Consider the following 16,679-nt stretch of genomic DNA (forward strand, 5'->3'; position numbering starts at 1 on the left):
ATTAACTTAACTGGCAATTAATCAAGATGATATTTATTATCTTTTAGCTAAATATTGTGACATTTGTTTATGGATATGGTTTGCATGACTTTGAACACACGTTATGTAAGTTACGTGATAACAAATATTCAGTGTAAACTAAAAATACACATATATTTAAATTCATATTGTGCCACCGGCGTCGCTGTTTCTACGCCATTTTTAAATCTCCACGCGCAATGCTTTATGTGTACTCGCTGTGCACGGAGGATACACACATGCATCCTTGGAATTTGGGCAAAAGGACTCTGTCCTCCGGAGGATCCTCGACATTGGGACAGTCCTTCGGCGGGTGTCGATGACGTTGTATCCTTCAAATTCAGCCGGTTGAGGATCCTCCCTTGACATTGGGATACAGCTAGTGTCTCTTGCTCAATCTCTTGTTCTTCTTCTGTTTACTGACAGATTAGCCTACAGCAATACAGTTTATGGAAATGTCCCTAATTCGCATTTTCTTTAACGCGACATTCCAAAATTTCTCTTCAACATTCGATTCGACTTTAACCCATTTAAGCCAGGAAAGCATTACCGCATTTCTACCATTAAAACCGGGACGCTGTTGCATTATTCTACCATTAAAGCCGGGGGAGCGGATACGTCGTTTTGTAGTATTTGTGTTTTTTTTCCACCTATTTTCAGTCTCTTGGCCAATGAAATGTATCAGATTACATGTGGGAGTGTCGCATTGCAACATTGGACTTTTCCAGAACTTTGAAATCATGGCAGAAGACAACTATAGCGGAGGGAGCTCAGAAGTAAGTGACGGAAGCGATCTTGATGAAAATAGCGCCGATGATTTTTTTGCTGATCCGGACTTTGAACCCTCTGAACCAATCGACCGGGATTTATGGATGAGGAATATGTTTTTAGGTGACATATTTTCACCAAAGAACAGACAGATTTGTGGCCAGCTGGAGATAATAACAATAGTAATACTAATTGATTGTGATGATGATGACATAAGAAATCATGACTGTTTATGTCTCATATTACTTTATATGTCGTTGAGTACCCTTAAAAGTGCAATATAGATAAAATGTTCATTCATTCATTACCATTAACCGCTTATCCGCAATCGGGTCGCGGGGGGCTGGAGCCGATCCCAGCTGTCATTGGGCGAGAGGCGGGGTACACCCTGGACAGGTCGCCAGACTATCGCAGGGCTAGATAAAATGTATTATTATTTATTATTAATATTATTATTATTTTTATTATAATTTTTATTATTATTATTATTATTATTATTATTATTATTATTATTTAATTACATTAGGCTAATGAGAACTATGTCTATTTCTTCCAATGGTCATATCATGTTTACATCTTGGCATGTATTAGTATTATGCATATGGTTTTTATTCAGTCATCATCACATACAGGTATAAATAGTAGTTTACAGTCCAATGTAATTTCAATATAGATAGTATATTATGCAGAGTATTTTTATTCAGGCATCATCGCATACAAGTGTCAAACTAGTGCACTTTGTCTTTTACATTTTTATTGAAAATAATGCTGCACTGACACAAAAATTATTATTATTGTACTGACACTTTATTTTTACATTTTTGATTGAAAATTGTGCTGCTTAGTTAGCAGAGCACCTGCCCCATGTGTTGTGGCTGTAGTTCTCACTGCCATTTCATGTCTCTTTCAACTCTCCTGTTCAATAAAAGGCTAAAAGGCCTATTTTTCTATATTTGCTGAGTTTGTTGATTTTTTTAAAAACTTTATTGAGGGTTTGGACAAATAAACTCAACTTCTCATGAAAGAGTGTATAAGCTCTCAAATACTTTTGAATTTCATTTCTATCTGCTACAGAGGCTGAAAAATCTTCTGTTGAATTTCCCAAAAAACTTCAGGTTTTAGGGGGTTCTTTCAAAATCGCCCATAGTTTTTTTACCAGGTGTTTACCAGGTGTTTTAGGCCTAAATGGGTTAATGGAAACACGGCTATTGACGTCCACGTAGAGGTCCACATGAATCTTCACAGAATTTGGCAGAAGTCAAAATGTATTTCATGCTAACTCAGGGAACAGGAAAATAGTAACAGAAAAAAAAAATCAAAGAAGAAAATCAACCAAAACGAAAAGTTTTACTCCCCTGCTTTCTCCATTAAACACTAGAATTATAGCCTGCTCAGTGCCTAATGAACTATGGGGCCATGCTCCTGTTTAGGCACATCTGCACAGGTGACAGCACAGCCCTGGCCTTGCTTTACCCACCACCGGATCACACTTCACTAATTGCATGTTAATGAGCGGCCTTGTTGGTCTGCTGTGATGATGAGCCGATAAACAATGTCAAGTGTTAAGGTGGAGACTGGAGCCGAGGCGATGGCAACCAAGGTCCCCCAGGCTCTTGGCCGTGCATAATGAATTTCCACAGAGCGACACAGAGGGGGGAGAGGGAGCCTTGTTTGTGTTCTTCTTCCTCTTCAGTCGATTCAAAGCTTAAACAAATCCCTTAAATTAATAAGAGAGATAACTTTGTTGTCTATGGAATTTCTGTGGAAGTCAATGCCAGAAAAACGATCAAAAGACAATAAACATATTTAAAGAAAAATGTCAAGTTTTTATGGCCATTTGATCAATTTAGCCAGTTTGAAATATGTTCTCTTCTACAAAAGATTTAACAGTTTAATAGGCTTCGGCTAAATAATAGATGAACAGGCCTACGCCATTAACTAATGAAAGTAGCCATTTAAATAAATTATTCGAAGTCTTTAAGGGGCCGAAGGTGAACATCCAAGGAAGTTCTTAGATTTCTATTTCATTTGTGTGCAGTACAAGTTTGATGTTAGAAAGGTGTTAGTGTACATGCCATGTATATAGTATTATTAATTTGTCATAAGGCATATGTTACATGTGTTAATATGGCTCTTTAGCACATGAAGGACTTGGAGAAAATGATCAGTCAGCAAATATTATACTGTACTTTTTCATAAGGATGGTTGACATACTTCTTTCTTACATTACTATGATGAATCTTTGAAACCTAATCTGTTAGAGTGGTAAAATGTGAGTTGAATGCAGGAAAGAGAGGGTGAGAGAAAGAAAAATAATGACCCAAAATACAGTGGTGGAGGAAAAAAAAAAGACTTGTGTTCTTCATTTTTGACAAGTTGACTTTAAACAATGACGACGACGGGGTTTGAGCATGAAGGGGACCTTACTTTTCCGTCAAAGTCCTTTCAGCCCACCGTTTCCCCTGTTGAACACAGTTGAATGGAAACAGGATTGTTTTTAAAAAGTTTTATGATTGAAATCTTACTGCACTGCCATTTAACCCCCTAAATCTGTCTTATTTGTCCGCTCTTTCATTGTTTCTTTCTGGTCTTTGTTCTCCATCTGTCTCTCTCTGCCCACATTCCTCTCCACTGTATTTTTTTTTTCAGTGCATTACTTTCTCTCAATCAAAACTGTGTATTTTTACATTTTGAATAGAGCCATGTTCTCAAAAAGTAACTGCACCATGTACATTGGAGGGGTCAGACCTATTTAATCATGTGTGATTGCATGAGAGCAAAAAGACACAGGCAGGCCTACAAACAGACAGAGACAGAACAGAAGTGTAATCTACTACAGCTGCTTACATTGTCCAAAGCTTCTGCCGTCAATCAAGAGTCTTGAATGAGATTGAATTTTGACTCTTGATGAGATGAGAAATTGATGAATGAACAATTATATTATATAGTATTTTTTTTATTGAAAACAATTACTGCACAATGACTTTTATTTGCATGTACCTTGCTACTGCTTGGTAAACATAAAATGAAAGTGTCTCCTATATGGAAACTGATGTTTGCCAAATCAGCAGCATTATTGCGTTTATTATGAAAAAACAATAATGATTACCATTAGAGAATAGGCCAAAAGAAACAACAATGTAGTGCTACATCTGAAATGCAAAACATAATTGAGTGACTTGAATTATATTCATTTGAATGTAACAACTGGCCCACTCCTCATGTGTAATTCTTTCACTGCCCTTTCCAATATAAAAACATATAATTTAACATGGATGAAAATAAAAGCCTGTAATTAGATATTCATTTATGTCTTCCTAGTCACAAAAGACAGCAGCAAACCACACACAATACGGACAAATTTGGAAGATTTATTCACTTCTTTTTTTAGAATATTTAGAACATATTTAGAATTGTGAAATATACTATATTATTGATGTCCTCTGCCCAGTTACATGTCCGTCTGTTCATCAAGTCTTGTCTTTTACCTTGAAAACCAACATTTTAGTGCAATAATCATCTGTGATATATAAATATCAGATCTGCACACAGTCATAGAAATCGCACCGTTCTTACCCTACCCTACCCCTCCATTTCTCTTACAGTTTGGTTTTAAGTAAGTGTAATTAGCTAAATGAAGTCAGATTCAGCTCACAATATGAGGTTACAATCGGGGGCACCACGATTTATGATTCCAATAATTGCCATTCAGAAGGCAGCTCGACTGGATGCCCTTTTATCACATGAACCACAACTGAGAATTAAGATTTTAAACTGAAATGTATTTGGCATAACCTGCCAGAAATAATAAAGTCATTCTTTTTAGCCCAAATGGCTCATTCAGTTTTAATTGCCCTCACTGGTGTAGTTGTACCTCTCACCTTAATTGTAAATTCTGAACTTTAAAGGCTGTCTAACCTCCCCAGTCTATCCCACAAGAAAGTCATTCCACATTTCCCCGTCACAATGCAACCCTCTGTCAGGTCGCATTAATTTCTAGAGCCCTCAAAACGAAAGCAGCCATTTGTGGTTTCCATGTCACAACAGAGCTGCATCAGGACATCTGCTCTGCCACTTGGTGGGACAGCAAACTATTTAATGCCTTAATCCGCCCTAAGCTGTGGCTGGAACCCCCTGGTGACTGCTGCATGCTGCACCAACAACAACCAGCTCCATTCATCAACCTAATGGGCTTTATATTTTTAACCCTTGCCATTTATCAGGCTGAGGCAGTGTGATGAGGGGAGAGAGGAGGATCAAATTCCCAAACGCCTGCTTGAGCTCAACAGGGAAACCGTTGATTCATGGTCTCTCTTCCCTTTCACATCACTCTTTTTCTCTCTTGTCTTTTCCCATCACTCCCCGCTGTTGTGTGCCTCCTCGCTTCTCTCCCTGCTCTCTCCAAGTATCCTTATGTATTCTATCAAGCTACCTACGTTTTTCCCTCTCTCTCTGTGGCTCTTTCCTGCATCCAATTCTTCACCACTATTCCCTGCCCTACACCTCCTGTTCTTTCTCTTCCTTCCTTTTTCCTTCTCCTCCTCTTCTTCATTCTATCATGTGCTTTTCCTCCACCCGCTCTTAATTTTTTTTTCTTCCATCTTTTTCCTGTGTTACAGGACTTTGGGGACGATGGCTCCCTGTACATCACCAAGGTGACCACCATCCACATGGGGAATTACAGTTGCCATGCCTACGGCTATGAAGACCTCTATCAGACACATGTGCTGCAGGTGAATGGTCAGTAGTGGCTCATTTCTTACTTACAGTGGTGAACAAAATGCTTAACTTTTGTTTGTGCTGCTCTGTCCTTCCCCAGTGAGAGGATTTTTCTCACTGCCTCTCCTGCTTACAGTGAAGAACAGTTAAAGGACATTCTCAAAGGCAATTAAGCCAACATGCTGTTGATTGAAATGTCTGGAAACAAAGGACACCATAGACACATTCAGTGCAGCATTGTCATATGTGGCTCCTGTTTTCTTCTCTGGCCTACTCCCACAGCCTTTTCAGAAAGGCTCAAGCAGCTGTCATTGTGCCACATCCATAAAACACAAAAAGCCACAAAAATGTAGTCGCTGTGGTGGATTTTTGACACATAAATCCAAGCAAGACACAGTGATCCTGCAACTGGCAATGTTTAGCCCTGGGCTGTCTTTTTTTCAGTAGATTAGGCCAATTGTGCCACCGTATTGAGTGGCAAAAAACATTTAACCCATTCATCCACATGTTATATTAGCTACTGAGATAATACATTTACTAAAGATCAGCCTGACATACATTTGTAATCCTATTATGGTATTTGTTTTCCTCCTAAACACAAATATCTACATATGAATTCCCTTTTTTCGTTTCCTTTTTTTCTTTTTTTATACAAAATCCCACGTTTTTTTCTGATTAATCAACTACTACACTTCATCATGTTTCCACGCACTCCTGGTAAGTACAGAAGTATTTATTGCGGTACATGTACACCTGGTGAGGAGCAAAAAGTAAGTTAAATAAGGAAACTTTCTTTATATTTACATGGCTAAAAGACAAACCAATCATGTGATCTAAAGCCTTGTATGAAACTAACTGCTTTCCAACATGGAGATTATGCAATGTTATCTTGGAATTGTGAGATTTTTGGTTTTAAAGTCAAAGAGCAGCAGCAGAAAATGGACAATTGCAGTTCATCACACAGGATTCAATCATGAGTCCAAGGCTTCTCTACCACTACAGAGTTTTAGCTATCACATTTTTACAATGACACATTTGTTACCTTTAATGCAGTGAAAAGACTCACTGGGGTTTGTTAAATGAGTTGCATTTTATGAATCACTTACAGGCAAAATTAATAAACAAAATGCTGGTTTACAATACCTTACAGATACAGTGTTGGGATTTGCAATAGCTAACATTTATGAGTATTAAAGAGCTATTTTGGACGTTAACACCTTTGTGTTACCTCGGTGTGCAGATGCAAAACACATCACCCGATGGATTTCTGCCCTCCATGTTGCTGGCACCCAGAGCCCTCCACTCCTCTGGTGACAGAAATCCACCAGATGATGTGCAGAAGAGTGGAGGGCTCCGAGCAACAACAACAAGGAGGACATCTGCACATACTGAAGGAACAACCATTTGTTATTTTGCTCAGATTAGACCATGTGTCCATAAAACCTTGACAAATATCTATTTTATTTAACCAGAGCTAAGGTAAAACCTTTAAGTGGCCTGTTTTGTCTAGCCAACAGCTAGAAAGATCCAAAGATATTTAGTTTATTTTTAAATATGACAAAGAAAAGCTTACAAAAGCATGAACCAGCAAGTTAAGCATGGCTGGCAAAACAAATTAATTCCCCACAGATATTAAGAATCCATATAGCTGTGTTGTTCAAACACACGACTAGCCGGATCACAACTGTTAAGCCACTGTATCAAAGTGATTATTTTGCCATGAAAAGCAGCATCATTGAATACGCCAGGCTAAAAACTAATGGTGTATGCAGCAAAGAAGAGATACTAAAAAAAACTATGCTCACACTGATTTTGGCTGGCTGAACTTATCAAAGCACTCCCCTGCCCTTAGACTTGAGTTATTGTGATCCCTCCAAAGAAAATCCAGTGAGAAAGAAACCCTCCTACCTGTAACATAACAAATCAAAGATACAGCTTCACTCATTTCTGTACTTCTGTCTCAGGGTGGCAAAGGAGAATAAAAATGTATTCAATTATCCCTTTTTAAAAAGGCAATATGTGCAATTCTTCTGTATTTCTGATGTGATAATTGAAAGGAAATGCAGCTTTATTTTAGTCCTTGAAATAAAGCGAGAGATGGAGTAAGGGGGAGGGAGTCATGGAGACAGACTCAGGTCCTGAAGGGCACGTTATCAGGAGAGGGCAATTACCAAATGTTTGTGTCGGGGATTCAAGGTATTTCAAGCGAGATAGGACGAGATGAGATAAAGGTGGAATGGAAGGGAGCCAGGTGCCACATCAAACTAAGTGGACAGTTTGCATTGTGTTGCATTAAAAGAATAACACATGCTTCAGTTATTACAGTGTTGAGAGGAATGACGGAGCAGTTTAGTATCAGTGAAGCGCTTATAGTCGATGTCTAGCACTGCTTCTTTGTTATATAGCAGCCTTGATTATGGTATCGGTGCTTCTAAAGAAAAAATGTTTCTCCCCAATGTTAAGTACGTACTTAAGAAAAAATATTTCTGTGACAAAATTCTGTTTTGACAGAAAACCAGAACAGGTGAATTAACAAAGATCGAAGCAACAGAATACTGAGTACAATACAGACACGCTGAAGGTGAGACATATTTGCAGGTAGAAGTACTTGTGTCAGGTAAGAGACGTGTATTTTTTAAGCCAATGTCTGTGTGAGGTAGACAGGGAAAGCAGGGGGAAAATAAGGCTGAAAATAAAAGTGTATAAATATTATATGTACTTTATCTATTGTAGCTAGTGGAGTTGAAGTTAGTTTTTAATACTTTATGTAGAGTTCACTAGCTTAGTCCAGAGGTTCCAGACATACGGTGGTGGAATGTAAGTGCAAGAGTAGAGTAAGAGTAGTTTACTCAAGTACTGTACTTAAGTACAATTTAAGTACAATTTTGAAGCACTTAGGCATTTCCACATATGTAACTCTATACTTCATTTAGCTGTCAGCTTAATTTACTACTTTCCAGGTTCAATGTAACATAAAAAATACGATCAGTTTGAAATGATTATGCATGTTTATAAATTAAACCACACAAAAGTATAATAAATAGATAAATTAAGCTCTATCTGGACAACAGTAAAATTCTGCGTGCATAAATGCACCAAAAATAATAATCCAACAATATATTTGGAATATATACAACAAACAATCTGAGTGGGTCCATTCTGCAGGATGAGAACTTTTACTTCTGATATTTTAAGTACATTTTGATGCTGATACTTTTGCACTTTAACTGAAGTAAGTTTTGAATGTAGGACTATTACTTGTAGTGGAGTAATTCTGCAGTGTGGTATTAGTACTTTTATTTGAGTAAGGGATCTGAATACTTCTTCCACCACTGCCCCTTCACATGGTAAATCTGGGGGGTTGTAAGTAAATAAACATTGTTACATTTCACCACACTGAAAAAAAGGTGAATGAGAAACTTTTAAGAAAAACTAAAATAAGTAAGTAGCAAGCAACAGATGCAACATTATATTGCATTTCTGTTACGGGGGAAGTGTGTAAGTCGAATGAAAGAGGTGACTGAACAGGAACGAAAGGTTGTCAGGATTTTGCCAGCTTCCCTAATGTTTTAAAGTGCCCGGCATCAAAACCAGAAAAAATGATATCTTACCTGTTCCTGTAAACTATTACCTCATGTTTCATTTTCCCCCTCAATTCCTCCACATTCATTTGCACTCTTCTCCCTGGAGGAGGTGGTAAGTGGTAGATACGTCCAACATCTATTTCATGCAGGACTCGAGCTGTAATAAAGCAGCCCCAGAGCTTGGATTCTTGTTATGTGTGAATATATTCCATGCTGGGGTGAGACAAATTCCTCTCTGCCCACTGCGTGTGTGGGTGTGTGTGTTATATTCCCCCAGGAGTTACGGTCTACCATGAAACAGTGTGTAATTAGGTTTTCACTCACCCCTCTTCTCTCTCCCTGTTTGTGTCTTCTGTTTTGTTTGTGTTTGTGCATCCAGTCCCTCCAGTGATCTTGGTCTATCCAGAGACGCAGGCCCAGGAGCCCGGTGTATCTGCCAGCCTCCACTGCCATGCTGATGGCATCCCAAATCCCAAACTCCTCTGGCTGAAGAACGGCATGGACCTGCTGCCCAGATCCTCCAAACAGCTCTCTCTCATAGGTGAGGAGATTTTGATCATGTTGGGAAGTGCTGTCAGCAGATAATGCATTTTCAGAGATACTGTATGTAACATCTGGTTGGTGACGTGTTATGTACCAACATCACTGCAGTATGCCATCGCTGCAGTAACCTCCATAAACTAAGATGCAAATGCATGTGGACGGTGAAAACAGAGCTTGAAAATTGAGCTGGTGTTCTGTCAAGCTAACAGCTTTTTTCTCAAGACCTTTTCCTTGTGACCGGAAGTAGATTTCTGGGTAATGATGTCATCACTAATATTTTGTTTCTTTACTAATATATTTTGGAAGAAAGGTGTTCATCTCTCTAATAGTGTCGAGTGTTCCATAGACTTGGCAACAAGCATCGAAGCTGTTCTGGAGGTTTGTGGTGGCCTGACTCGATAATAAGACACTTCATGTTGGTTTTGCTTTTCATTTGTCACCCATCTGTACTTATCCAGGCTAGAAGGGTATTTTTAAAGACACACTCTCATTGTAAAAGGGAAGGAGCAGAGTGGAGCACGACTTTTCTTTTTATGGCTGAGTTCTCATTAAGGGAGAGTTTATTGGCTGTGTGTGGATCATTACCTGTAGTAATAGCCTGTTATCAACCCTCAGATACTCAAACATGGGAGGTTCTGCAAGGTTCACCAACACATAAACATTGTGGTGGCTACGGTTTTAAGATTTGCCAACTAATGTGGGCAATGGCAGGAAGCAGGAGTCCTACTAACAGTGATTATTTGTGCTACTTTCATTAAAAACATTAGGTTGAAAAGACGAGAGACTGGAGACAACATTTTTATTTAGCCATTCTTCAAAAAAAGAAATCAAAGCACAAAGAAGGTGTGATTTGCTGTTACATTTCCACATATCACATATAATGTCAGGAGTGTAGTAAAAAACAGTAAAAGTGTTGCTTCTATCCTCATTTTTGGCTTCTGTAAAAGCTGGGCCACACACTGATAGTTGATAGTGAGGAGTATTGATTATAAGCCACAGTTGAACAGTAAAGAGAGAAACTGCTTTGTGTTGCTGAGTGAATGAAACCGAGTTCTGGAGCTGTCTGCGGTGCTGAAACCACTCAAGCCTGATCTCTGCCTGAGATTCCCTGTTGTTTAGTTGGTTATAGAGCAAACCTCTTAACACAACTGCAGGAATACCTTGACATGTGACATTATACTGTGGATCAGTTTTTTGGCCAAGAGGCATTGTGGAATGAAGGCACAACAGATTTTCAGTGTCAGTAATAGCACAGCTCTTGTTGATCAAGGTCAGTGGATGGCTCCAAGTTTCTTGTGTTGAGTGAAAACTGTGAGCTAAAGGAGTTTAGTTTAGTACTAATTATAAGGCCACAGAGGAACTCAATAGGTCAAGTAGGACCATGGGTGGATTACCATGACAGTGGGCCAAGGGCAGAGTGTTTAGAGGCCTCTCCCAGCACAAAGGAATTGGGCACACAGGACAGGACCAAGTGAGCTACACACACCACATATAATGTTGCACATTAGATGATTATTATTTTCTTGTGTATTATACTGCAGACAGGACACATCAGATAATCCATCTGAAATAGCAGAGGCACAAAAGTCAAACCACTTTCTGATGTAGTTTGTATTCTATCGAAGCTGCTTTTTACATTTTGATTTTACACTGGCCCACGATGTTTTTTAATGTTTAAATGGCACCTTATTGGCCAAGGTTAAGAAAAAAACTTTTAATAACTGAACATAACATTCAGAGCATATCTGTTCAGTGTCTGAGACCAGATTGAGTGCACGTGGCTCTCGTTCGGCAAAGAACAGAAACTCACATGACAACCCACAGGGAGCAAGCATGACTTATTCAACTATGTCGTCACATAGAAAATAATTGTTTCCTGCTATATTCATGTTCTGAATATTGTCTACAGCACCTTGAAGCCTGCAACAGTGAATTTTCTTCCCAATTGTGGGTAGTGTAAGCAAAATGTAAACACAAAACTGACATTTTATGGCCACCAGTAGTCTTTTATAGTAGTAATAGTATAGTAGTATTTATACACAGCAGATACAGTGGAACTTTTGAATTAATATCGAGTCATATTCTGGCGACCTGATAAATGTACATCCACTTACGCTTCAGGGAAATATTTTTCCTTTTACTGTAGCTGCTAAATTCTCTACTACGGCCACCAGTTTGTTGCTTTTTTTTGTTTTTCTTTCTGTTTGGTGCAGGTCAATAGTTTTTTTGCGAAACAGAATGAACCAAACAGTCAAGTTTCAGGTGGGAAAACAACAATTAGCTGAAAGATGCTATTAACCTTAAAAACTCACCAAAGGGTTCACATGCACCATTTGCCCTCGGAGCAATAAGCCCAATGGTAGGCGTAAAGCAGACTCTTAATTTAAGAAAAAGAAAATCAAAATCGCTGTCACCACAAGCTGCTACAAGCTCCCAAAATACGGATAAAAAGGCTTATTTAATGAGTGGTTCTTTCAGTGGTTTTCAATAACAATTGATCAGAACATAATTATGAATTAGAAGTAATTAAAGTGGTGTCTCATTCTATGACGGGCTGCTTCAAGGCACTTTTCACTTCAAAGCATTTCACACTTTTCCCCTGATAAAAGAGAATTATTATCAGAAACCAGAAGACATTTCACTAATGTGAGAAGCTTTGCGTCAACTTCTGTAACGTCTTATTTTACAACCCAGTAGGCATAAATTATGAGGTAGAGATCACTCTCAAAATGAAAAAAAAGACCAAAACAAGTTGTTTTGTTTTGCAAGAGTAGGCTTTATTGTCGTTAAGTAAATATTGTTGCTGCAGGAAGACAAACACTAAGTATGTTAGCTCTCAGAAAAAAGAAAAAGAGCTTTAAAGAAAACCAATGGAGAGACTTGAGAGTGGGAACGTTATAGAGATACATAGAGGCTATAGATACTTCAAGAGCTGCACAGAAAGGGATGAAATCTTTCTTTTATGTTCTTGCACAATGTGGCCTGTAAGAGCAATACTGACACCAAACACCATTACCTCCCTCTGTGCTGTACAATGTTTGTAGTTCAATGTACACAGAACACAGGAAGGGTCAGAGTGCAGTTGCCCATCACAGAGCTTGATGCTACAAAAACATCAGAAAGTCTGCCACTGATGAAGACCTCTGTGTCTTAACATCCAACATCACACGTCACTCACAGCTGCAACATGATGCAAACAATGCAGCATTGTACAATATGTGTGAAACTGAAGAAGAATCATCAAGTATTAATTGCCATGTTGAAGTAAAAACCAAGTAATAGCAATGTTTTACGGAGCAGTAAAGTATTTAGCGTTGTTTACAGATAATTAACTTAAGATGTGAGTTGGATGTTACATCAACTTCTGAAAACCGCTTGTTCCACAAGTAGCCAGTTTCATAAACGACTTAACAAGCCAAATCTTTGTCATACAAGAGCCAATGGATTCCCAGACTATATTCCAGCCAATGCGTTCCGCCTCTTTTGCTCTCCACAAGACTGCATTTTATTTTACTTTATTTTGTTGGTTTTTGTGTGGCATATATATGGATATACAGTACAAGCCCATTTTGGCTTGATTTTTGTAGTTTCTGTCAGATTACACCCACACACATTAAGGCTTGGATCAACAGCATTTTATCACACCAGAGATCCAGTATTAAAGTGAATTAAAAATTTATTCAGGTTTAGCTTTAAACAAAAATAACATTTTTATAGGCAATTCCTGAATTTTTTTATTTTATTTTTACTTGTTTATGACAAACAGATTTCAGTTATTCATGTACATATGTTTGGTTTGGTTTATCGTAGTATTTTTTTCCAAATGCATTTGCAATGCATACCACAAAGTTTTCAAATAATGCAGCAACAACAACCTTCCCTGTTGTTTCCTCTCTTGTAGCGAATGGTAGTGAGCTCTATATCGGCAGCGTCCGGTACGAGGACACCGGAGCCTACACATGCATCGCCAAGAACGAGGTGGGAGTGGACGAGGATATCTCCTCTCTGTTTGTTGAAGACTCTGCCAAGAAGACCTGTAAGTCAAATTTCAACTTTTAGCATAGAATGTTAAAAGCACATTATCTCTGTCAAAGATAGTGCCAAAGAAAAGAGAGTATTAGAGTAGTATTTAAGTGATAGTTCCACAAAGACATAACCCTTTTATAGAATAGCTGAGATCAGACAACTCAGTATCAGCTCGATAATGTCCCAGCCCAACAGACGTGGGTAATTGGGAACCAAAAGTGAACATCAGGCAGCACGGCTGCTCATTTTATCACATATTTTATAGCGTGGGACAAGCAAGCAAGTCACATATTTTATGTTTCTTTGATATTTTGTCTTTCATTCAATTGCATCATTGTAACGAGTTAACCATCACCACCTAGAAATAGCTTATCAGTCCAGTTGAAATTAAACAGAATAATCCATGACTTAAGGGGGATATCTTGATTTAGGAGGAAAAATGATCCTGTCCAACAGCAGTGAGGAACAGTTTGTAGCTGTCAAATATGTTTTGTCTCTGCTTAGCATGAGAGAAATTACCTCCTCTTTTTCTTGGAAGATGTGTCTCTTTTGTCATAAGGTGATTTAATGTTTTTCCTCTGTTTTTACCCCCATTTTTTTTATTTCCATTGCTCGACGGCTGAACCTGCAGTAGCAAACATTCTGTGGAGAGAAGAAGGTAATACATTATACTTCTCAAAAGGCTTTTGTCCTCTTGTGAATAAGAAAATATGGTGGGCATGTTTTCTGGCCCTTCGGGGCCTGCAGTAGGATATCTATACTCTCCAAGATGTTTGCCGTACTGTCCAGAAGAATCACAAAGCTGTTTTCTCTCCAGCAAAACTTTACTTCAAAACTTGCTTTCTTCCTTGCATACCTAAGGTCTTTCTTCCCTTTGCTGGAGTGCTTTTTAATCTGTTTTTCAGATCACCTGGGGAGGAAGCATTTACACACAAGCAGGATTTTTTATGCATTTTGCAAATAATACCACAGATCCAGTGTGGTGGCTACAGGAAAAAAACAACTTTGTGGTTTTCAGCAGTATACAAATTCATCTTGTCTTTTTACTATACTATATATATATTATTACCACATCAACTGGGCCACAAGTACAGTTTTTTGCCACTGCGGTTTAGTGTGTGTGTGTGTGTGTGTGTGTGTGTGTGTGTGTGTGTGTCCTTTTTTCATACATGGATTGCACACAAATATATTTTCTGTTTCTCTGGTGAATGATGTTAATTTCCCAGCATTATAGCTGCCAAAAATATGTCTTAACAACTTGAAAAGTCAATCATCATTACAGTTTTTGTCAATGCACGTCGCAAATATGTTTATGTCTGTTTATGTGATGTATTCCTGACAGCAGTAATAGCCTGTACCTCATCCAAATGCCTTAACATCACTGATTCTGATGTTTACACGGCAAAATGAAGAGACAGCTCCTTTAATTTAATGCTTCTTGATACAGTATGTTGTGGACATGTTGCTGACAAGGCCCTTTGTAGGCATTGTCAAAAATGCACTGCCCATCCCTGCACACATGATAGCATGCTAACAGGACTCTTGCTGTGTGTCCTCCAGCAGTGAAATTGAAGTGCCCATCACATATGTCAGATAAGGATAGGAAGCCTGTTTTTCTGCTGTTTTTAATGTGTGTGTTGCCTTATTTAGAGCACACTCTATCTTCTCTTCCAGGTTTGAGTGTGGGGAATATGTTCTACGTGTTTTCTGATGAGGGCATCACTGTTCTTCAGCCCAGTGAATGTGAGATACGCAGACACATGAAGCGGACAGAGAGGATTGTTGCTACCTATGTAAGTGCAACTTGTGTCATCTTTTTACTGTCAATAAGATTAAAGTACGTTAAAAATGACCATGTCATGTAATGAGTAGACCATATTTTGGTTTAAAATTTCCACCATATATTACTAAGTAGATTTCAGGATGGTAGCTTTTGTCACTGCTAAGTTGATACCTTTTAAAATCAAATCATGTGGAACACCGAAGACATGCTCTCACACGGTTATGACACATCAAGTACAGCGCAAAGAGCATTTTACTCCCCAGTCACTTATAGGTCTTAATTGATCCAAACAAGCACTGTGAGCTACAAAGGTGTTGAGTTTATTAGTGGTAAAATAATCCATTACAGTCTTACCATGTTGTCCACTCAGCTAACTAACACGTTGTAAACAAATGGGTAAATATATATCAATCTATATATTCTAGTTTCAGTGAAAGGAAATTGCCACCAAAATGAAGGCCATTTCTCCTTTTCCCCTTCCTGTTCTCAGAGTGGGGCGCCTCACCTTACTAATGTAATGGGATTACTTGTGTCCATTAGTTAACAGTTTGCACCGATAGACTGTATAAAGTCTATACTACAGGCCCTGAGGTTTTTAATCCACTGCAAAACATCCCTCTCCCAGAGCAATGGGCCTTAGATGGTAAAAGTTGCTTGTTCCTCTGAGGGATTTGGGTTTTACAGGAGCCTGTAATTGTATTAGAGATCAATACAAACTCAATAAGCCATGTGTTAGCCAGTTCCTGCTGTAAACAGCACTTTCTCCACTTTGGTGAGGTGGAGAGGAGGTGGAAACTCTTGAAACATAACCTTTGTGTGTGCGTGCGTGTGCACATTTGTGCATTAGTGATTACATACCAGTGAAGGCAGTGTGCGCATAAATGCCTTGTCAGCACAGAGAGCAGGCAGCAGAGCCTTTAGAGGTGATATGTTACTTTAGTCTGTCGTTTTATGAATTTGTTGGTGTTTTCAAAGTGACACAAAATCAGATTAGAAGCAGTCATTATGGCTATTATGAACAACATCAATAATAAAAGTATTACTGGAATGAAGCATACAGTGGTAAATATATTACTATGCACCTTTGGTAGAACTGTGTTATATGGTTGAAGTCAATATCATTGCATTAATACTAGATGTGTTGTAATTCTTATTCTCCTGCTTAATCTGTTTTATTCAGTTTCATCATATTTTTGTCTTCTACTTTACTTTGTTCTTCTGAAATCATATTTATAAGA

The 16,679-nt window shown here is 38.4% G+C and overlaps 1 protein-coding gene across 3 annotated transcripts in view; it reads left to right on the plus strand.

Annotated features, from left to right (window-relative positions):
- The window catches only part of fstl4 (follistatin-like 4), a 227,586-nt gene that overhangs the window by 197,483 nt on the left and 13,424 nt on the right, over positions 1-16,679 (plus strand). For all 3 annotated transcript variants that reach the window (XM_059351137.1, XM_059351138.1, XM_059351139.1), the window contains 5 exons: positions 5,406-5,526; positions 9,469-9,630; positions 13,534-13,668; positions 14,290-14,316; positions 15,333-15,451. In XM_059351137.1, coding sequence (XP_059207120.1) covers positions 5,406-5,526; positions 9,469-9,630; positions 13,534-13,668; positions 14,290-14,316; positions 15,333-15,451 — 564 coding nt within the window. The remainder of the gene's footprint in view (positions 1-5,405; positions 5,527-9,468; positions 9,631-13,533; positions 13,669-14,289; positions 14,317-15,332; positions 15,452-16,679) is intronic.

This window comes from Centropristis striata, chromosome 15, assembly GCF_030273125.1.
Source record: "Centropristis striata isolate RG_2023a ecotype Rhode Island chromosome 15, C.striata_1.0, whole genome shotgun sequence".
Classification (NCBI taxonomy): domain Eukaryota; kingdom Metazoa; phylum Chordata; class Actinopteri; order Perciformes; family Serranidae; genus Centropristis; species Centropristis striata.